The 21,030-nt window shown below is 38.4% G+C and overlaps 4 protein-coding genes and 1 long non-coding RNA gene across 6 annotated transcripts; 2 read left to right on the forward strand and 3 right to left on the reverse strand.

Moving 5' to 3' along the window:
* Positions 1 to 1,393: 1,393 nt before the first annotated feature.
* On the reverse strand, positions 1,394 to 4,545 carry LOC144054133 (uncharacterized). The gene is made up of 2 exons (XM_077569244.1): positions 4,395 to 4,545; positions 1,394 to 3,649 (listed from the first exon to the last, which is right to left on the reverse strand). The coding sequence occupies exons 1-2, from the start codon at positions 4,516 to 4,518 to the stop codon at positions 2,220 to 2,222; spliced, it is 1,554 nt and encodes a 517-aa protein (XP_077425370.1). The 5' UTR covers positions 4,519 to 4,545; the 3' UTR covers positions 1,394 to 2,219.
* A 255-nt stretch (positions 4,546 to 4,800) lies between these two features.
* Positions 4,801 to 7,239, forward strand: LOC144054138 (uncharacterized). The gene is made up of 3 exons (XR_013294610.1): positions 4,801 to 5,096; positions 5,197 to 5,415; positions 5,492 to 7,239. It is a non-coding gene; the product is annotated as an uncharacterized LOC144054138 (long non-coding RNA).
* Positions 7,240 to 7,352: 113 nt separating this feature from the next.
* Positions 7,353 to 11,095, reverse strand: LOC144054134 (calumenin-B). Its single transcript, XM_077569245.1, has 7 exons — positions 10,965 to 11,095; positions 9,743 to 9,997; positions 9,178 to 9,371; positions 8,937 to 9,103; positions 8,790 to 8,850; positions 8,368 to 8,564; positions 7,353 to 8,218 (listed from the first exon to the last, which is right to left on the reverse strand). Exons 2-7 carry the CDS (start codon positions 9,961 to 9,963, stop codon positions 8,114 to 8,116), a joined length of 945 nt encoding a protein of 314 aa, XP_077425371.1. The 5' UTR covers positions 9,964 to 9,997; positions 10,965 to 11,095; the 3' UTR covers positions 7,353 to 8,113.
* A 928-nt stretch (positions 11,096 to 12,023) lies between these two features.
* On the reverse strand, positions 12,024 to 13,818 carry gtf3c6 (general transcription factor IIIC, polypeptide 6, alpha). 2 transcript variants are annotated; one of them, XM_077569252.1, is made up of 6 exons: positions 13,694 to 13,818; positions 13,412 to 13,492; positions 13,247 to 13,310; positions 12,696 to 12,740; positions 12,500 to 12,607; positions 12,024 to 12,286 (listed from the first exon to the last, which is right to left on the reverse strand). In XM_077569252.1, exons 1-6 carry the CDS (start codon positions 13,715 to 13,717, stop codon positions 12,192 to 12,194), a joined length of 417 nt encoding a protein of 138 aa, XP_077425378.1. In that variant the 5' UTR covers positions 13,718 to 13,818; the 3' UTR covers positions 12,024 to 12,191. The 2 variants fall into 2 exon arrangements, with proteins under 2 accessions (XP_077425378.1, XP_077425377.1); XM_077569251.1 differs by having other exon boundaries at positions 12,024 to 12,289.
* A 716-nt stretch (positions 13,819 to 14,534) lies between these two features.
* LOC144053937 (B-cell receptor-associated protein 29-like) lies at positions 14,535 to 20,340 on the forward strand. Its single transcript, XM_077568875.1, has 8 exons — positions 14,535 to 14,560; positions 15,511 to 15,650; positions 16,145 to 16,245; positions 16,766 to 16,913; positions 18,500 to 18,635; positions 18,716 to 18,812; positions 19,056 to 19,156; positions 19,243 to 20,340. The coding sequence occupies exons 2-8, from the start codon at positions 15,559 to 15,561 to the stop codon at positions 19,276 to 19,278; spliced, it is 711 nt and encodes a 236-aa protein (XP_077425001.1). The 5' UTR covers positions 14,535 to 14,560; positions 15,511 to 15,558; the 3' UTR covers positions 19,279 to 20,340.
* The last annotated feature ends 690 nt before the right edge of the window (positions 20,341 to 21,030 follow it).

Here is a 21,030-nt window from a genome sequence, read left to right on the forward strand (position 1 = left end):
CAACTACGTTTAGGCTAACAGAGGGAAAGATTTGGCAAATGTAGTTATTAAACTCTGGAAGAGTCCATGATAACTGCACAAAACATCGAGAGGCGGTTGCCCCTAGTAGCTCATGATTTGGGGTCCCTGGAAAACAATAATAATAGAAAGAAAGAAAAAATCGAACAATATTATATCAGTACTGGTTCAACAAGTTTATACATTTTTTAAATCTGGCTAGCTATTTAATTGTGCTATTTTTTATCTATAGGTTGATTTGTTATACTGCGTGTATACAAAAGTTTGTTATGTCTGTGTTTGTGCAAGAGGATACCTCATGACAAAAACGTCACTGGCATAAAGCTGCCAGAATGTAGTTCATATTTTTTGAAAAAAGCACTTAGTATTTTTTATATTTAACGCTACAATACTGCACAACCAACGAAGCAATATTACACATAGATTTTCTGCATACACAAAAAATAAAACACAAATGCAATCTCACTGCGCAAATCAATAGTCTGTACATAACCCAAAGCAATTCTGGTTAGTTGACAGCATTGTGAAGCCGATGGAACCGCAAGATGATCAGCATTTGGCAACAGAAAGAGCCTTACTCTCCAGATTCCATTTGTTCCTTGTGTTTCTGTATTAACAAGAATGTGTTAATGAGATGCAATTGTCAGTAGCACATTCGGCAAAATGGGGTATCGTAATCTCATCATAAAACTATACAAATACAGTAGATTATGGGACGTGGGGTAAAAAATAAATACATTTAAATTCCGAGACGACCATCTGGGGTGGGCGATGAACATTCTTAAATGTGCTCAAGAACCTTCAAAAGAACACTTTTTTTTCACACGCACATTTGTGGCAAATGAATCAAGTACTGGTCCACTAAAGAATCAGTTCCATGGCTCAAGACTGCCCCTAAATGTTGGCATTTTGCCCCAAAAATTTAAGATACTGTAAAAAAACAAACAAAAAAAAAACACCATTCACTTATAGAAAAGTATTTATTTTATTTTATTAAAGCAAACTTTTTCAGGAAGGAGACAATCTTGCCTTTGATCGACGAATTCCGTGATTTTGCACATATCCAATATAAAAACTTGTTTCCCCATTTATTTCATTTATTTAAGGCCGCAATCAACATCAACAATATATCAATTTTTCCAGACAATACTCAACTAAACCTAGCCTGAAAAGGAGTTGGAGGAAGAAAAACCTATTAAGTCCCACTCCCAATCTCATCAATATCAAGCTTTGAAAACAAATTTAGCTATTTTCCTGCAAATAATAATTATAAAATCCCTTCATAAGCAAGTGGAGTAAGCACATTCACTGACACTAGATTTCAAGAATATTAAATTTGGGATTGTAAAACAAGACAGAAAAGGGCAAATGAAGCTTTGCTAATAATGGCAAAACATTTTATTGATAGATGTAGATTTATTAAATGCAGACCTTTGTTTTTGATTTATTGTAAGAAAATGGAATTTAAATAGAATTGAAAATTTGAAAGTCGTGAGTGTGAGCACGCCGTTGAGATAAAGGCATGCGAAGAGCAGTACTTTATTCAGGATCATAATCAGGTACACTTTTTCATCTCACCACAATGAATCAAAGTTTCTCCCGAATTGTCAACACTTGTCCACGCAATACAAATAGAGCACAAAAATGGAGATCATTTAAAATCACTGGCATTGTAATTACCTTTCATGCATATTAAACATGGAAAATGTATTATAAAAAAATATATAAGGCACAGAGTAGAGCTGTCAGAATTAATCAATTAATCGACAAATACTGTAATAATCGACTAATTGTTTGGAGCCATTTTTTTCTTCAACCCCACCTTTTTTTCTTTTTAAATCACTATACGAATATGAAGTATGAAATAAAGACCAATAATAAACAATAATCAGGGGGGAAATCCTTTTGTAACGCAAAATTCCAATGAATCTGATGAATCGATTCTAAAACTATTTGATAGTGACAGCACAGCACAGCGCTAATGAACGGACATTTACAAGTAAACATGTCAGATTATAGCCGTCAGATAGTTTTCATCTGCAGCCCCTTGTCAGGTTGATGTAACATTTTAAATATGAATTTAAATGACAAAATAGGGTAAGTCAAGAGTAAGACACACAACACACAATACAAGTACACGGATCATTGGAAATTTCTGCACCATTTTAAATGTAAATTCATAAATGACATCATATCAAGCTTCATTCATCGCTGCTATTCTCACCAGCACACGTGTGCCTCTTAACTTCAGCCTTACTTGGGAATCTTTGACAACAAAGTGAGCAGGTAAAAGGCTTCTCTCCAGTGTGGGTTCTTGTGTGTCTTTTTAAGTTTCCCTTCTCAGCAAAACTTTGACCACAAACGGAGCAAGCAAAAGGCTTCTCTCCAGTGTGGGTTCTTGTGTGTATTTTTAAGTTTCCCTTCTCAGCAAAATTTTGACCACAAACTGAGCAGGCAAAAGGCTTCTCGCCAGTGTGGGTTCTTGTGTGTATTTTTAAGGTTACGTTGTGAGCAAAATTTTGACCACAAACTAAACAGGCAAAAGGCTTCTCGCCAGTGTGGATTTTCATGTGGCTTGCTAAGTTTCCCTTCTGAGCAAAATTTTGACCACAAACTGAGCAGGCAAAAGGCTTCTCTCCAGTGTGGGTTCTTGTGTGTTTTTTTAAGTTTCCCTTCTCAGCAAAATTTTGACCACAAACTGAGCAGGCAAAAGGCTTCTCGCCAGTGTGGGTTCTTGTGTGTATTTTTAAGCTTCCCCTTTGAGCAAAAGTTTGACCACAAACTGAGCAGGCAAAAGGCTTCTCTCCAGTGTGGGTTCTTGTGTGTATTTTTAAATTTCCCTTCTCAGCAAAATTTTGACCACAAACTGAGCAGGCATAAGGCTTCTCGCCAGTGTGGGTTCTTGTGTGTATTTTTAAGGTTACCTTGTGAGCAAAATTTTGACCACAAACTGAGCAGGCATAAGGCTTCTCGCCAGTGTGGGTTTTTATGTGTATTTTTAAGGTTCCCTTGTGAGCAAAATTTTGACCACAAACTGAGCAGGCAAAAGGCTTCTCGCCAGTGTGTGTTCTTGTGTGTATTTTTAAGGTTCCCCTGTGAGCAAAATTTTGACCACAAACTGAGCAGGCAAAAGGTTTCTCCCCAGTGTGGCCAATCAAATGGGTTCTCAAATGACACTTGTAGCCAAAAGTTTTCCCACACTGAGAACATTTCCAACGTTTGCTGTCAGTGTGACATGTCACATCACCGTCAAACTGTTCATAGTCACTAATGTGAGGAGAGTGTGACACGTCTTCACCATCTGACATTGGAGGTAACCGATTGTCTGCTTGGTCCTCATCATCTTCTGTTGTTATTTGTTGTCTTGAGCTGCTGCTTGGAAGCTCCGCCCCTTTGTTCTCTTCATATTGACATTCATCTTCAGTCTTCAAATGGACAGCAGTCACGGGCAACTCTGTGAAATGCTCCTCCTCTTTAATGTATGGCGGCAGCCGCTCCTCTTTTTTTATGTTGGGAGGCTGTGGCTGCTCCTCTTCTTTAACTTGAAGAGGCTGCAAGTCCTCCTCCTCCTCTTTCACACCAGGGAACTCTGGCTCCCTCCGCTCAGGACAAAGATATTTTTCACCGACGTCTGCGGGACACAAGATACACATGGTTTCGTAAAGTCCATTTATTGGGATGTTGTGTATTTTATATTTAAGATTATCACATGGGCCAAATCCGTGAAAGAATAACAAATCTGGCGAATGTTACGTATCGATCGTCTCAGTCTTCATTTTGTTCCAGAAATCACTTATCATAACTTTGTAACCCTGATTGTTCCGGATATTAAAAAAAAAAAAAAGACTACAAACATTGAATATTAGGGATGAAAACACCAACCACTGTGTGGACGGACTCCAGTAGTCCCGGGAGAGGAGCTACAATACATAATTTACATTTTAAAAAATCTAATAGACAAAATAGCTTTAGTAGCTACTCAAACGGCTTGTATTTACGTGTAATAATAATTGTAAGCAATTACATCATTACAAGAGCTCAAGCCGTTAAAATTACGGCTATGGGTGATCTAATTAGTCGTTTTAAAATTCTGATGACATAGTATTAAAGAAAGGAGCGACTCCTGTTATTTTTTAGTGGATTAAAGATTTAGGCTTAGAGTTTTACTTCACATCAACAGTGCGCTCCGCTAAAGTCTTCCCGCACCGGAAAGTTGGGTGCACTCGTACGTCGAATGCGGAACTGATTTGTGCATATAGTCCATGGCGACTGAGGAAAAACTGTAATTGTACGTAACAAAGTGCCCGGATTAAGATTCCTTTCAAAAATAAATACGGACATATTGTTGAAAAATATGAATTAAACAAGTGACAAACCCGCTCTGTTCGACACAACTCGAGGCTGCTTGCAAACAGCGTCCAGTAGTTGACGTTGTCGCTCGTTCTCCTCTTGTGCTCCACAAAGCTCATCTTCGTACTTGACTTTCGTTCTTGGCCACATTTTCACACGAAGTCACGACACTTTACGCACACATTTGACGGCCGTATCCTTTTTGGCGGCTAGCAAGCTAAGCTAAGATAGGCTAACATAAACAGGGTCGAGAGATTTCGACGAGCACTGTCTGATACGATTTAATCAGACACGAAATGTAGCAATTAAGTTTGACTTCAATAAAGAAGTGACGGAGGCACAGTGTCGATGTTTAAGTCCGTTAAGTACGAAATTCGTACTTCTCGGGTCGAATCCCTGAAGCGTGTGCCGACTAATGTAGATGAGTGGTTCATGAACGGCGAGTCGATGCGCGTGTTGATGACGTACGTGGTGACGTTTGAAATCTCGCGAAGCGGATGTACCACGTGACTGATTCAGGAAATGATTCGCTAGGTTTGAGTGTAGTTCGAAATAAAAGCGACAAACAAACGCTATGGATTCCCCTAAACTTTTTGTGTTTTAGGGTCCCTTATTGCGCTACTTTTTGGCATTTAATTTGACGAGCTTCTTTTTTTGCGATGGAACCAGCAAGAAAGAGGAGATTTTCCCCTGTTTGGGAGCACTTAGAGCAGCTCTCACCTCAGAAGGTAATGCACTGCAATTACTATTTAACAGATTCCAATAATGAAAGAAAATAAAATGTGACAACACATAAAATTCACATGTTTCTTTTCTGAATACTTTTAGGTGAAGTGTCTGGTGTGTTCCAAGGTGCTTAGTTAAGAACACCTCAACTATGCTAAGGCACTTTAGAGTCTTGCATGGCAACGAGGAGACCAACCAGGTGTGGCACATACTCTAAATCTTTTGATAAAAAAAGCTCTTGACCAATGTCCTGAATTATTCCACATCCGGACAAACTGTCGAAAGATAGTTGGTTATTTTAAGAGCAGCACTACAGCAAAGGTAAGCTCCTAACTTGTCATATGTAACATATTTTATTTTTTTCTATATATTGATTTGACACTTGATTTTGTTGTAGGAGAGACTAACTCAGATGCAAGTTCAAATGGGCTTTCCGGTGCTTAAACTTATTCAGGAGGTTGATACAAGGTGGAAAAGCACTTATCTCATGCTTCAGCGTATGTACACTTTGAGAGAGCCTGTCGGAGCAGCTTTGGCTGGTCTACGTACTGATCTGACAGCCTTGTCTGCTGAACAATACAGAATTATTGCTATTTAACTTAGCCATTTAACTATGCTACAATTGAGCTGTCTGAGGAGAAGAAGGTTTCCGGGTCAAAGGTAATTCCGCTCTTGTCCATGTTGCATCACTCTCTGGAAGAAGAAGAGATTCGACTGCTTCAAACTCCAGAGAGCACATCCATGGTTGAGTTTCTGCAACGACAACTAAGAGAGAAGCTGAACAACCTCCAGTCTATGAGCATTATGTTTCTGGCTACTCTGCTTGACCCAAGATTTAAAAAACTAGGCTTCTTTAGTCCCAATAAAGCAACAGAGGCAGAAAAAAGGCTCACGATGGAATGCGCAGCTATTATGAGGCGCATAGCGTCCTCATCTACATCATCATCATCATCAGAACCTTCCCAGTCTGTTGGAAGTATTTAATATTTCCTAATTGTGCTAATATTTAATAAGAATTACTAATATCTGTTTATCTTTTCTAGGAAGCAAACTGTGGCATCATTTTGATACCTCAATTCATCAAACAAGAACCACAAATGTCACGGCAAATGCAACAGTTTAGGTGCAAAAGTATCTTGGAGCACCAAACATCCCCAGAGTTGAAAGTCCCCTTCAGTACTGGGAATCACAGAAATATACGCTTCCAATTTTATACACACTTGCTATCTCATATCTATGCACCCCTGCTTCATCAGTACCATGTGAAAGAGTTTTTTCAAAAGCAGGTGAAATTCTCTGCAAAAAAAGAAACCGCCTGAGTCCAAAAACTTTGGAAAAAATAGTTTTTGAATAAAAATGAATAAGCACTTTATTTTACCTCATTTCACATTTTCACTTGTTGCATAAGCACAAAGTAACACAGAACAATTCATGTTAAAACACTCTTCAAATATATATTTTTTTGTATTCAGTGCATGATTTATTTACACCCCACCATTTTATTGCATGCACCAAGCATGTTATACATTTTTCTGTCCACATGATGGCGTAGTCGAGGAAATGAATCATCTTGAAGCCCCGACGTGTGTGTGTGAAGTATTGCCTGCAGGACTTGGCTGCTTTATGGGGCTTAATTTTGCCGTCACTAAAATTTATTTTCCAGGTCATGTGATTTACTCAAAATCTGTGTGGAATGATGTAACAAGGGCACACTAGAATCTTTTAAGCTCAACTCCGAAATGTGTTGCGAATATCCGTCCTAAAACAAACCACCTCGGTTGATAACTTGGTTCCTTCTTAATGGAGAAAATACGTTTGGCTAGGTAGCAAAGGTAGCCCACAGTTTGCCAGTCCTGGCGCACGTGTTCACCTGAGTAGTAAGTACAGGAAGCAGCCCATGACAGAGGTGGGCCTCTTCATCCTCTTGTCCAACTTTTTCTTAGTACTGTACCTGCTCAGAAGACCAATCAATAGAAAAAGGCCGCCGTGAGCATCAAGTTACTCAGTGTCACCTAAAGCCCTGAGCCCCCATAACTTTTATGAGTCTGCTCTTATTCATACCTTTCCTGTATAGCGTGTATATGAAGTAGCGCTAGTCTTTGCCTAAGTTGTGTACAATTCCATACAGGTGGTCCGCACAGGATTTGGGGAAAAAACTCTTGACAGGCCAAACTGAGGTCTTGCTTGACCAACTAGAACTTTTCCACATCTCAAATAAATGCAGCAGCATTCATTAATATTTAAAGATTTCTGGTAAATGTTTTTTAAATGTATTTTTTTATTAAGATGTTCTCAACCACAAAAACTGTACTTGATCAACTCAGTTTGTAGACCAACATATTTACAGTTAAATCTCTACAAAAGGCTTCTTATACAGTGAGCCAGTAAAAAAAAAAAAAAGTTAATATGAAAAACTTTGAACAGTGGTTCTAAATCGTGGTGGTGATAAGCATAGCAAAGATATTTGTAGTAAAGTTGTTGCAACTGAGAAAGAAAAGGCTTTTCTTGAGTGTTTTTGGTCGACACACCAAAGTCTAAAATAATACCAAAAAGTGGATGTCATTAAAAAGACAAGAAAATGTACTGTACACACAAATACATACAAAACTCAAAAGCAATGACAAGACAGGGCATCATTCTGTCCATAAATTTAGATGCCTTAAACTAACAAAGTGAGCAAATGGCTACATTTTTTGTAGTCCAATTTAGCCCTTGTGACAAACATCCGAACGATACAATGTGTTTAAATCAGGCAGGGTTATTGTCCAGTGCATTGCAAAAAGAAAGAAAAAAGCGCCTGCATGCTGCGACCTTTACTTTATCACCGTTAAAATTGTTTGACCCAAACAATGAAGCTTTGAAGAAGTAGCATGCGTGCGTGTGCATGACAGAAAAATTCAACAAATTAAATAAATTAAATGACCTCATAGTGTATATATATATATATTTAAAAAAACAACGACGACATCCACTGTGAATTGAAGGAGGACGCAAAGTCTTTGTGTGGACGGCTACAAATTTAGAACTCGTCATGCCGAGTAAGAGCTTCTCCAAAGTCGGTGGCCTGGCTACCCACAAACAGGTCGTACTTGTCCACGATTTCAGCCTTGCTCAGGCGGCCGTCCTAGTGAAAAGTGGTTCAATAAAATTACTATACAGAGAACGATTTATATATTTACTTTTTTTGTTTTTAAAGAGATGTATTTATTTTTTAGCGGCTTCTGTAGTTCGAGGGTAGGGAACTTGTTTTTTGTATGAGACGTGAAGGCTTACTTTGTCTGCGTCGGACTCATAGACCAGGTGCTTGGCTTCCGCCTCAGCGTGGTCGTAGTCATTTGGCAAGATCCAGTCTCGTGTCTCCTCCCTGTCCATCTTGCCGTCCTTGTTTTTGTCCCGGAACTCACTGAACTGCTCCCTCTCGGTCTTTACCCATTCGGGCTCTGCTGCGCCCTCCTGGCTGTACATGTCACCTGTGAAGGTGAACGGCACCATGATCAGGTTCTCTTCATGTTGTCGTGTTTCCTTCGACCGACACTTGTATGAAAAATGAATTTTTTTTTCAAATGTCTTCTCCTGCTATATCTCCATTCACAACTGATTCTTAAGCATTTATTGAATATTACATTAAGGCAGGCAAGTCCTCAAGCTATTTTTAGGCCCCAAAAACGACATTTTTGATTTGATAAACAACTCACCAATATACTCTTCCAAGTCAATTAGACCATCTCCATTCTTGTCAATATCCTCCATAGTTTCCTACAGTGATGAAAAGAGGGCAGGTCAATGTAAATCAAGAGTCATTTGTTAGTGATGTTATCCGTGGGGCTTATTTTATCACTCACAATCACCACAATGTCTTTCATGTGGTCAAACTCCTCAGGGTGAATGAAGGCAGTGAACTCTTCTTTGTTGGCCCTCTGGTCACCGTTCTCGTCAGCCATCTTGAACCTCCTCTCGTCACGCACCATCATCTGTCTGTAGCTGAAGCCATCGTCGGGTTCGGGGTCATCTGTTGACAAAGGCGTGTGAGTGAGCATTGGCGGAGTTGCGGCGGATTCTTAAACTCCGGCTAAAGGTTCTTACCGAGAATGTATCCATACGTGGCGTTCTTGTACTCCTCCCATGACACCACACCATCGCCATTGAGATCGTGCGTCTTCCACTGGCGATCCACGTCCTCGTAGATCCACCTCTTCTGCGAGTGTTTGATCCACTTCTTCATCTCCTCTGTTGTCACAAAGCCATCCTTGTCTTCATCAATGCGCTCCACCAGCATGCTGCAAACACAAAACGTAAATCGGTGAAAAGCAGATTTAGGCAAAGGAGGAAAAACTGGCAATAACGACAACAACATCAACAAATAGTTCAGTATCTGTGAGGACCTGGTTTTGTCAATGGAAAACCATTGAGGTCCATAAAATAGTATTTTTTTTCTTGCTCCAATCAGTTTTGCACTATTTATTTTGTGATTTTTTACACAAGATGCTCTAATATGCATACAGTCACAAAAGTAAATAATACAATATACTGTGAAACAAATCACTTATCTTTGACAAATCTCCCAGAAACCCACAAAAATGGAATTCCTATCTTTCTTTTTCTGAGCACATATGAAAAAAAAGGCCCCACATTATGAGACCATCCTTACCCGAGTCGTTCTTTGCTTTCCTCAGGAGTGAGCTGGTCGAAGGTCTTGGCCTCCTCCTGGCCCAGGAAGGCCTCGTGGTCGTATTCAAAGTTCTCTGTGTCGTCGTGTTCCAAGTTGCTGAGCAGGTCATCATGTTGGACGCGGTCCTTCTTCTCCATGGGCTTGCTGGTGGCATACACCACGCAGAGGGCAAAGCACATTAAAAACGGCCGCAGCTCCATCCTGCCAATGCAGATACAGTCACCCTCTCTGCACCTGGAAAGGGTGAAATGGTGCAATGTACATTGTTAGCATGAAAAGGAGACAAAAATAGTGAGGGATTTTTGTGTCACAATGTCACCGTTAAACAATTAAATTCATAGCTGGCAAACAAATTGTCTACAGCAGTGGTAGATGCGCACAAGGAGGTTCGTCTTCAGAATCTGAATCATCCTTATTCACTCGGTATGTAAAACACAAAAGGAATTTGTCTCCGGTAGTATGGGCTACAAGAAACTACGACAAAGAGACAGGACACAGAAGCTTTACATTTGTTTGGAGCTTCATAAGTGTCACAAGGGTGATAAATCTTTTCTCAAGCGTATATAGTGACTGGGTATGACATCCAGCTTCAACCATGGTCGTAAGAAAAAGTAAATCGGCTCAGCTCTCTGCTTCCAATTGCCATCCAACAATGACGTCATTTGCAACCGGAGGACAGGCTTAAATCTTTAACAATACCTCAAAAAAGTCAACAAACCGTGGAAATGCGTTTTTTGTTTTGTTTTGTTTTTTAGGGGGTTGGGGTTATTAAAGTTTTCCCTTTCTGGATTAAATAGATAAATAAATAATAAATAAATCGTTCCAATTCACAAGATTGACACAAGCAAGTAATAAGGGTATCATAGCTACTCGTTTCTTCTTAAAGAATGCATTAGACCGGATGACAAGCGACGTTTTGTTAACAAAAATAACACGCCAGAGCAAGCAAGTGGAACATCTTTGAAAATACATACCTGGAACCAAGTCCATAGGATAAATCTTAAAGAGTGACCGTTACGTTCGAAGCTGACTTGTTATGTTCGACCGGCTAGCTTCGCGCAACATTTTTATAAAACAGCGTACAAAGTCCAACACTGACCTAATTCCGAGATTGCGCACCAGTTAAACAAACATATGCTAATGGAATTTAAATTTAACAACATTGGTGTTTGAAGCCCAAATTCATTCTTAAAACACTTACGGATTCCTTGAGTCAAGTTCGTCGATGTGGCCGTCGCCTCAACTCCAGGAAACACACCCATACACTTCCGATGGTCGAACGCCGACTGACCAATGACGTTGCGAGGACGCAGATGCCATGTCGCTCGCTCATTGGTTCACATCCTGTGAGCATTGGTGATTGGATTGGCCGAAAACCGCCACGTCCTCAAAGGCAACGTTTTCCTTTCATTCAAAATTGTTTACGAGTACGTACAAGTAGGATATTTTTTGTAGCTTTTTTTATTATTAAAAAACTTTTACACTACGTCATTACAATTAGTACAAAACAAAAGCAAATCACAAAACTAAAGACATGCCACATTCCAGCTTATGTTTACTATTATCCTTTGTAGTTTTCATTAACATACATGACATGCCTGAATGTAAACTGAAACAATACATTGTATTAAGAGGCACAGAGAATGTACATGCAAACAGCAATATGAGCTTGCTGGCAGGGTGGACAATAACAGGGTGGATATTTTTGGCTTTAAATAAGAAGCAAATGCCTACTTCTAATTGGGCTGCTCTTTTTATGAAGAAAATATTCTTCAGGATTCATTTGGTAATAATTGAAATCGCGATTAGGACGATCGTTTGTTTTTTGGTGCAAAACAAGAAAATGTTTAAACGTTAAAAAAATATTAAGACAAATACATTTCTTTGAAACACTATAATTATGCAAGTTTCTTTTGCACCAAACAAGATTTATTTAATTAGTTATATTAAAATTAAAAAATGTGCAAATATATATATATTCAAACAACTCAAAATTAGTATTATAATCTTTTATTTTTGTTTACGATTATACCAATTTTGTAATTGTGGAGTGTAATAATTGAATTTCGATTAATTGCACAGCCCTAACTTCTAATCATTCTGTTACATTTCCATGATGACGGAGTAATTCTGATGAAAACACCAAAGGCACATTATGTTATTTACCCGTTGCCTGGTGCAGTCACAATTCTACCACAGTAACTCAACTGTAAACTTAAGTAGGAAAACCAAACAAACAAATAAAAATGTGGCATACTGATCATGATGTAGACAATATTGTATTTGCTTGATCCATCTGTACTGATTTGTGGAATAAAATATGACCATCTACCCATATTCACACAGTACTGGCTGTATATATATTTTTTAACTAAAGTAAAACAACAGAGCTGGTTCCTTCACTTGGATGATCACCAAATTCTTCTTCTCATCCTATTGCCAGTTCTTCACCCCCCTCTTTTGTTTCTTGACTTTCTTTACCCGACTGGAAGATTGTGTCGCCCTGCTTATCGCCTTCACCACCTGCTGCAAAGGAAAAATCCCACCACAACTAAAAAAAATTGTGTCTTGCAATATTCATAGTAAATAAATGATCATTTTCAGGCCAAATTGGATAATTTCTTTTGACATACCTGATAATCTCTCACAACACACTAACGTGGCACGGCGTAGTGATTGGGTCTCACTAGTTTAGCGTACACTTGTGATTGTGTACCATACAATGTTAACTCTTACCTGCGTCACTTTCATTTTCTTTCTTCTCACTGAGGAAGACTCGCTGCATCATGAGTTTCTTTGTTGTGTGACACCTGTAGTTGAGCTCAGGTACACTGGCTTCTTTTCCTGTACACACACACAAACACAAAGCTCAGATATGACTGTGACAAAAGCAGTAATCCTTCAGAGAACACATGTAGCATGGAGACTTTACCTTTGCCTGGTTCCTCTTCAAAGAGAACGCATGTTCCCAGGGCATCTTTGGAAGGGGAAATAATCAGTCATATCATGAGTGGGGTGAGGGGGTAAATACATTATGATTTTTTCTTATTGTGAGATGTGCATTTTACAGTAGCAATTTCCTTCACAAGGGTCAGTTTTGTTTCAAAGAACATATCATGCCTGTAAATGATGGAATGTATTATTATTATTGTTATTATCTCACTTGTATAATTGATTTCAGTAGTGCCCCAGGCCTCAGTGAAAGGCGAAAAAGTAACACTTGGTTAACAAGATTACAAGTTGACTCCCATATTTCTGACAAGAACCTGGCAGTACCTGGTAAAGAAAGTGAAGATCTATTTATTTGGCCGTGTCCCCATATGGTGTTTTTATTGTTCTGTATTTATTTCTGGCCCATTGATGCATCTGTTACCTGACCTATTTGCAAAGATAATAAAGGTGCAAGATTTTTTGTCTTTAAAAGACTTTGTTTCGTGTATCTGTCTCCCTGAGTCATTTGATTGCAGTGAGGATTCGTCTTACCTTCATATTCTCCTGCAAACACATACGGACCAACTTGCATCATTGGCTGCTCACTATCAATATCCTTTCAATACAAATAAGATGCGGTTTTTAAGGAACACAGTAAATGACAACGGATATTTTTAAGACAACAAAACATACCACAAGAACCAAATAATAATTTACCAGTATGTTGCAGGTGTCCCAAGACTTGAACATAGCGTCATTATTTAGGATTCCAGAGAGTTCGACAACAACAAGCTGCTCCTAGACACACAGAGTATGCGTATCATTATCTGATTGCTATGAGACATTATATTCAAACAAAACAAAACAAAAAAAAGCACTATCAACAACAGCACAAATAAGCAGTCAACCCATGCACTTCTTTGAACAAAACTCATCATAGGATGCAACCGTGTCGTATATAGAGTCCAAAAACATATATACATTAATAATAGAGCATACCTCATCTTCCCATTCGTCATCCATGTTTATTGTCCTGTTACCCACGCGAAGGTCGGTAATCTTCCTGCCGTCTGGATCAAAATATTGGGTCGAGTCGACAACTTCCGCAATTGCAACGGTGGCTGAGTAGGGACCAAGCGCTATTATGTAGTTGAGGCTCCTGACCGCTAAATGTCGCTGTGTTCTCTTTTACACCCCCCCCCCCAAAAAACCCCCAAAACAAACAAAACAAAAAACAACAACAAACCAAAAAGATTTATACACATTTTTTGTTACAGTACTTCTAAAAGGCCATTTTAAATACACTGAATATCGTTCTCTGCATAACATATGATAATAATATAAGAATAATTTGACATGAGGTTAGGTTTCCATTTCAAAACACTGCAATGCAAAATGACAATACATGAGCGACCAGTAATTGGTCACTGGTCAATATATGCCATCTGGCAAAACACGTTAATGGTTACTACGTTAATAAGGAGGTAAGCAATATAAAAACACTCACAGAGTTTGCAAAACTAAAAGCACATGATGCTTTGTAGCCTACTGAGTTTGGAATTTTGTAACACACACTATGAAAATGTGAACACAACTGACTCAACTAAATCTTGAAATAATAGGAGTCACATACAAACACAACACACGTGGACAAAAATTCAATTAGAATTATTAAAAAATATATATAACTACCATTTGACCAATGATCAATTAATGACACACAGGGTAACTGTTTTGTGCTCCTGAAATGATTGACATATGAGACTGTTGTGCAGCACACATGCAGCTGTTGTGTGTGTAAGTGAGTGCATGTGCGGGTGTGTGTGCAGGGACTTTTCTGGACGCCCTGTGATCACACAACATTTGGTAAGTCAAACTCTCTGTAATCTATAGGTATATAGCCTGCTTTGTTTAGTTTAAATAAATGTACAGTCCCACTTTCCCCTTGCTTTTGAAGAGAGTAATGACTAAACACTCATGGGCGGGCGAGAAAAAGGCTATAAATAGAAAATGGCTGGAAAATCTTTCTGCTTGCCATAACAGCTACATAATGTGGTTATGATATACACTCCCTGGACAATGTATTAGATACATGTGCATAACCCACAAAGAGCCAAAACAAGACCATTATCAAACATTCCCACTTGATAAAAACAATAATAAGCAGTTTTGATTTATATTTGATTATATTTGTTTTGAGCTTGCAATTATTACTGCAGCACACTTTTAGATAGCCTACTCCGTGTCAACATTCAGAGCGATGTCAGTCTCTTACAACAACAAACAAAAAAACTCAATACAGGCACGTTTTCCGTTTTCTTGTTTTACGATATTATGCAAACTATTCCAAAAGTTTCTTATAACAAAAAGAGCAAGTGCCCATAAAAACTATTTAAAAAAAATGTAGATGCAGCAGTTCATACACAATATACAACATACACAATAGTGTGTATGTCAGATGGACACATCACCAAAAAACAATGCAGCTCTGCTTACCTTTGGACCTTTGACATAAAAGCAGGACCATGCAGGTTGTAGGTGTTTCTGAAGGATAGTGTTTCATACAGCATAATCTCACTTGAAAATAGCACTTAATATTCACCCATCACAATTGATTATGTCATTTGCAGAGTAAATCACACTTGATGTATAAGCAGACACTATTTGTGTACAAGTCATTAAGAATTCAACATTTGTCCAAACATCATTTGTATACTTTTTTTTCTCAGCACGAGCCTCCCTTGCAAATATCCACTTACTTCCCTTGCAAAAGCAGATTTATTTATCTATTTATTTTTGCTTCTTCATCCTTACAGAATCGTGCCCCTGCACTCCAACCTGTGATCTATAGGACACAGACCAGGATGACTCTTCAGTGGACGGCAGTGGCCTTCTTTCTATATGCAGAGATAGCCATCAATCTCATCCTGTGTGCTCCGTTCATATCAGCACAGAGGTAAGAGTATACACTACGAGTATACTGCAATGCAAAAGCAAATATTTGTAGGGGGAAATTAATTGAAGTACAGTGATTCCCAGTCCACATTAGTGTGCTGTGACTGTTGAGTGTTCAACAGGTGGGCAAAAGGAAATGGTGGTAGAGGTGGGCTGAATGGGTAATAGGTTTACTCTGAAGATAGCCACATACTCAGTCACAATAGGGTGTGTACACTTGTGCAACCACATTATCACAGTTTTTTTCTTTTTACTTCCTTTCTTAAAAATGTGTATTTGTTCCCAATCCAGTTAGCCTGGTTATAGGTCACATGAATGGTGGAAAATGTCTTGAAATGAGTACCTATACTAATATTTTATATCTACTTTAACCAACAACTGTTTTATTTTTTTAGGCTAGAACAGATTCAATTCATTTCACGTACAGTATGTGCCTTTTCTCTATTAAAATTGGAAATATTGTACATATACAGTCAGTATGTCTTGTTTTTGCAGATGGCGCTTGGTTTTCAGTTGGAAAATATGGAAGTGGTTATCCCCTTATTGGCGCAAGTGCTTCTTCACCATAATCATGGTTCTTATTGTTCTTTTCCTCGGTGAGCATAACGTTGCTGCAAACAGTTCCAAACTGCCAATGTATTAATATTGATCATAGTATTGATTGACACCAGCTCATCCTCCAGTCAAGTGCAAACACTATTCTTTGTTATACTCTACCTTAGCAGATTTTTGGATGACTTTTTACTAGTTGAAACTAGATATTGGTACTTTCTACTCCTTACTTAGCCAAAATAGGCTTTTTACTTTTTCAACCTACTTGAGAGGGCTAAAGTTATCTGCAGCGGAGATCTTGATTGAATGTTTGAGGTCGTGGGGATTCAAGGTTCTGGGATCATGTTGTTTTGATACTGTATCTAGGATGCCCCCTCCCCAGTATGAGAATACGCAAATTCATAAAATCATTGTGAAAAGTCATCTAAATTGGTATAATTGATTTGATAGTTTACTAGTGACAACAAGTCAGGTAAAGGAGTTCAATCAGCAGTAGCAGTACCTGTACAACAACTTGACTACAGAGTGTGAGTAGAATAATTTTGCCACCTCTGCCACCTTCAGATGCTGCTCGCGAGGTGCACAAGTACTCAAACCCCGAACCCATGCAAGAGGCTAAGGTGAACTCCAATCTCTTCGACCACCTTCACATGAGGCTCTTCAGAGCTCAAAGGAACCTCTACATCTCAGGCTTTTCACTCTTCCTGTGGCTGTTAGTCTTATTTCCTTCCAGATGCAAAGGTGATATAAGTTTGCTAAAGTAGCTAAAGCATGTTTCCAGCTTCTGATAGCACCTGCAGAAGGGCTACATGCGGACGAAACGTGTACGGAAGAGGGCTCTGAGTAGTTCATTCACTGCACTGGTCACAACACAACAATCTAGTGTGAAAAAATTAAATAAAGTCTGCTTTACAACGGTAATAATGACATGCAACATTTTATTTGAAGTGTACTTATTTTCAACCAGTCAATCAATTATTCAATGAGATAAATTAATACAAATATAGAAAAACTGATACAGGTCTTATGACACAATTCTAAGGGTAAAAAAACTCCAAATTAAAGATAAATGAAGCCAACAGTCTGGATTTAAGTATGGAGGGTATGTGTTTATATTTTGCTCACAGCTGGGCTATGCATTAGCTGACAAGCAAACTGTCATACATCACCTTCAATAATTGTACAGTACTGTATACAGTGAACTCCTGTTTATCCCAGGGGATATTTTCCAGACCCACCTGCGATTAGTGAAAGTGCTAGAGAGAAATTATGTAGGAAAAAAATATATATATACTGTAGTTTTACCACACCGTAAAAGCTTTTAACAAAACTCAAACATTAAAACAAAGAGAATTAAATATTACATATTTAAACACCAAACATATTAACTAAACCATATAATTTGATCTAAAAACGTCTTGTTTAACAATAGATGGGCTAACAGAAATTAACATACAGTGGATGTAGTAATTATGAACCTTCAAACAACTGTTGCTTTAAAACACTGAGCAGCAACACATTCAAACAGATCATACAAGAATAATATATTCGCATATGGAAAGAGACCAAGCCCTGCCACAAATAGTAAATATTTGTGAGTCATTGACGTCCCACAAAAGGTTCATAATTACAGATGCAACAAGATGATGGCAAAGCACTACTTTTGACTAAATGAAGCTACTCAACTCACTACAACATAGTTCATTGGCAACAAGATGCCACAAGATGGCGTCAAAGAACTACTTTCGCTAACTAAAGCTGCTCACCTCAAGTTCCTTGGAACTAAGGTGCCACAAGCTTGTGCCAAAGCAATTACTTTGATATTAGACAAGGATTTGGCCCAGTCACAAAAAAATGGGTAATGGCTGAATTTTTCAGTAAATGACACAGGAGAGCTACCGTGATAGTTGCCATCCATCAAACAGCTAACCTGTTTTTTTGTTTGTTACTGCACTGAAACAAGTAAAAAAAAAAAAAGAGTCTTGCAAAACACATATTAGCTTCTCATTTCAGATTTGAAAAAAAAAACTGAATATTTGAAGGTGAGTCGTAAAATGCCATAGACGGCCAATGGAAATTACAATAATTATAAACCTTCAACCAACTGATACTTTTACTCGTGGAGATGCACTGCATGCAGTAGCTACCCCAAAAGCCTATAAAAACAGTTGTTAAATCTGCGATATAGAGTAGCGAACAATGAATATACTGGGGGTTCACTGTATAGATGTTTGGGCTTGAGTTCCAAACAGGCCGTCTTGCTTTATTTGCCATGTCTGTGCACTTTTCATGTTCCAGTGTCATGCGCCGGGTCATCATCTTACTCAACCAGGTGGCCGTTGCTGCGGAGAATAACGTGGGTCTTCAGTCGCAGACGGAGAACGCTGCCAAAGCTGCCATCCAGCATCAGGAGGACAACCGCGCACTCAAACAAGTAAGAGGGAGTCGCAGCTTCATGACAGCACTTTATATTGGAAAGTGTGACTGTGGTAAATGTAATCATTGCCCCTATAGGCTATTTTAGAGGAGGAAAAGGTCATTTCAGAAAATAATCATCAGCTGAAGATTGAAGTTGAGAGCCTGGCCAGTCAGCTGAAGACGGCAAAAGAGGGTGAGTATGATTTTTTTCTCTTCTCCCTTTTGATAACGATGTGTGATGTTCATTGTCTACACAAACTAGCTCAAAGAAATGAAAAAAATATTGTTTGAAGAAGAAGAAGAACTGTGGTCTGCTGTGGAACTGCTATAGGAACCAGGCTGAGTTAGGAAATTATCTATCTTATGAACTGAAATGTCACGGCGGAGGATTGAGCACCCCAAAGCAACTCATTTGAAGTCCTGCTTTTGTGTGCAGCTGTGTGCAAGTCCCATGCTGAAGTGGAAGCCATGAACAGGCAGGCCAAAGGTCTGGCCAAGGAGTACGACCGACTGCTGAGCGAGCATCATCAGCTCCAGGTAAGTAAACCTGGATGAATTCCTGAAGATGATGCGTTCATTGACCATGATAGCGCTGATTATTTGATACATTTTTTGATCCACAGAATCTTCAGAGTGCTCCTGACAAAAAGATCCAATGATGAATATACATAGAAGGATACTGTCAATTCTTCAAGGGGATATATTATAGAAAATTTACTTTTTATTGTTCGTAGTGGTAGTACCGAGTACAGATGTAACAATAAAGGCAATATCTCAATATTGCAATATTATAACTGCCACAATATCGTTGTTGTCATGCCACGGTATTAAAAGCAGCAGATCTGTTAAAAAAAAGTCAGGTTGATTTCCATTGGTTCAGTTCTAGCACCCTTTTAGTGCAGTTTAATTTTCACAAGGCATGTTTTGGCCCTTCTATGTTTAAAATCCACGCTAATGGTCAGAAGAAGGGGAACGTAATATGCTTGTGAACCGAGTCTTTATGTGGGGGAACTCAATGTGCGCATGCATTAGCAAGTAAGTACTATAGTATTGTAGGTTGTTTATATGTATTGCTGTTATGTACAAAAGCACAATATTGTTTTTTTTTGGTGTGTTTTTTGCACAATATTGTTTTGTGTGTGTGTGTTTTTTTTTAGTATGAGCTAATTCTTTTACAATATTGTGACCTTTTTTTATATCGCCAACCTCCCCACAACATTGTGATAATTATCATATCATGATGTCTGGATATCGTTACATCCCTAGTGTCAAGTGAAGTGGGGGAAAAAATTAAATATTAAGGTACTGTAATGCCCTTGCACGTGGACAAGGAGAGCCACAGTTGCTGATGCACTTTCAGCAGTTTTTCATATGGGACAAACAGTACACAGTAATACAAAATTCACAAATATTACAGTATGTATTACTGTATATACATCTTGTTACAATATAGTGTTATCTTTCTTTATCAAAAACACATCATTAAAACATTGTGTGTGTTTTTTGTGCCTTTGATGGATCAATGGCATTTCAATTCATTTAAGTGGGGAAGTACATTGAGGTACCAGCTTAGTCATTTATATGTTATCTACAGTAGCCTGTGTATTAAGTAGGAGTGGGTTCCTTGCTCACAGTCAGAATTCTTTTCGTAAGCCTCAAAAACACACACTACTTGAGAGACAATAAAGAGGAAGGAGTAGGCTCTTTTCTTCAGACGGGATTTGAACGAACCAAAAAATAAATAAAAAATAAAAGACCTTCTCCTTTTGCAAAAGAAAAGTTTGGACTGAGTCTGTGTTCTTTAAATCCTGTCAGATTCTCTGCTTTAACACTGACAAACACATGATTAGCTAAGCTTGGCAAAGATCCAGAGCCACTTTCAAGCAACGTCCGCAGTCCAGGTATGGTTGATTTAGCCAGTGGTGCCTTCACGCAACAACCATTAATTTGCAGTTCACTATAGAGCCATGTTCTTCCCGTACTTCCCTCCAACCAACAGTTCTATCTATCTATCTATCTATCTATCTATCTATCTATCTATCTATCTATCTATCTATCTATCTATCTATCTATCTATCTATCTATCTATCTATCTATCTATCTATCCACCCATCCATGCATGCATCCATCTATCTATCTATCTATCTATCTATCTATTTATCTATCTATCTATCTATCTATCTATCTATCTATCTATCTATCTATCTATCTATCTATCTATCTATCTATCTATCTATCTATCTATCTATCTATCTATCCATCCATCTATCTATCTATCTATCTATCTATCCAACCACCTCTCTCTATCTATCTATCTATCTATCTATCTATCTATCTATCCATCCAACCACCTCTCTCTCTCTCTCTCTCTCTATCTATCTATCTATCTATCTATCTATCTATCCATCCAA

This window comes from Vanacampus margaritifer, chromosome 6, assembly GCF_051991255.1.
Source record: "Vanacampus margaritifer isolate UIUO_Vmar chromosome 6, RoL_Vmar_1.0, whole genome shotgun sequence".
NCBI lineage: Eukaryota > Metazoa > Chordata > Actinopteri > Syngnathiformes > Syngnathidae > Vanacampus > Vanacampus margaritifer.

Excerpts from the sequence above, each read along its gene's own strand:
- LOC144054133 (XM_077569244.1), bottom strand. The coding sequence starts at position 4,518 with ATGTGGCCAAGAACGAAAGTCAAGTACGAAGATGAGCTTTGTGGAGCA. Across the intron at positions 3,650-4,394 it reads AGTTGTGTCGAACAGAGCGG|ACGTCGGTGAAAAATATCTT; the intron begins GTTTGTCACTTG and ends TGTGTCCCGCAG.
- LOC144054134 (XM_077569245.1), bottom strand. The coding sequence starts at position 9,963 with ATGGAGCTGCGGCCGTTTTTAATGTGCTTTGCCCTCTGCGTGGTGTAT. Across the intron at positions 9,104-9,177 it reads CACGTATGGATACATTCTCG|ATGACCCCGAACCCGACGAT; the intron begins GTAAGAACCTTT and ends CTTTGTCAACAG. Across the intron at positions 8,219-8,367 it reads ATGAGTCCGACGCAGACAAA|GACGGCCGCCTGAGCAAGGC; the intron begins GTAAGCCTTCAC and ends ACTTTTCACTAG.
- gtf3c6 (XM_077569251.1), bottom strand. The coding sequence starts at position 13,717 with ATGGATGACGAATGGGAAGATGAG. Across the intron at positions 13,493-13,693 it reads ATGACGAATGGGAAGATGAG|GAGCAGCTTGTTGTTGTCGA; the intron begins GTATGCTCTATT and ends CTGTGTGTCTAG. Across the intron at positions 12,741-13,246 it reads GTTTGCAGGAGAATATGAAG|ATGCCCTGGGAACATGCGTT; the intron begins GTAAGACGAATC and ends CCCCTTCCAAAG.
- LOC144053937 (XM_077568875.1), top strand. The coding sequence starts at position 15,559 with ATGACTCTTCAGTGGACGGCAGTGGCCTTCTTTCTATATGCAGAGATA. Across the intron at positions 18,636-18,715 it reads ACAACCGCGCACTCAAACAA|GCTATTTTAGAGGAGGAAAA; the intron begins GTAAGAGGGAGT and ends TTGCCCCTATAG. Across the intron at positions 19,157-19,242 it reads GCGAGCATCATCAGCTCCAG|AATCTTCAGAGTGCTCCTGA; the intron begins GTAAGTAAACCT and ends TTTGATCCACAG.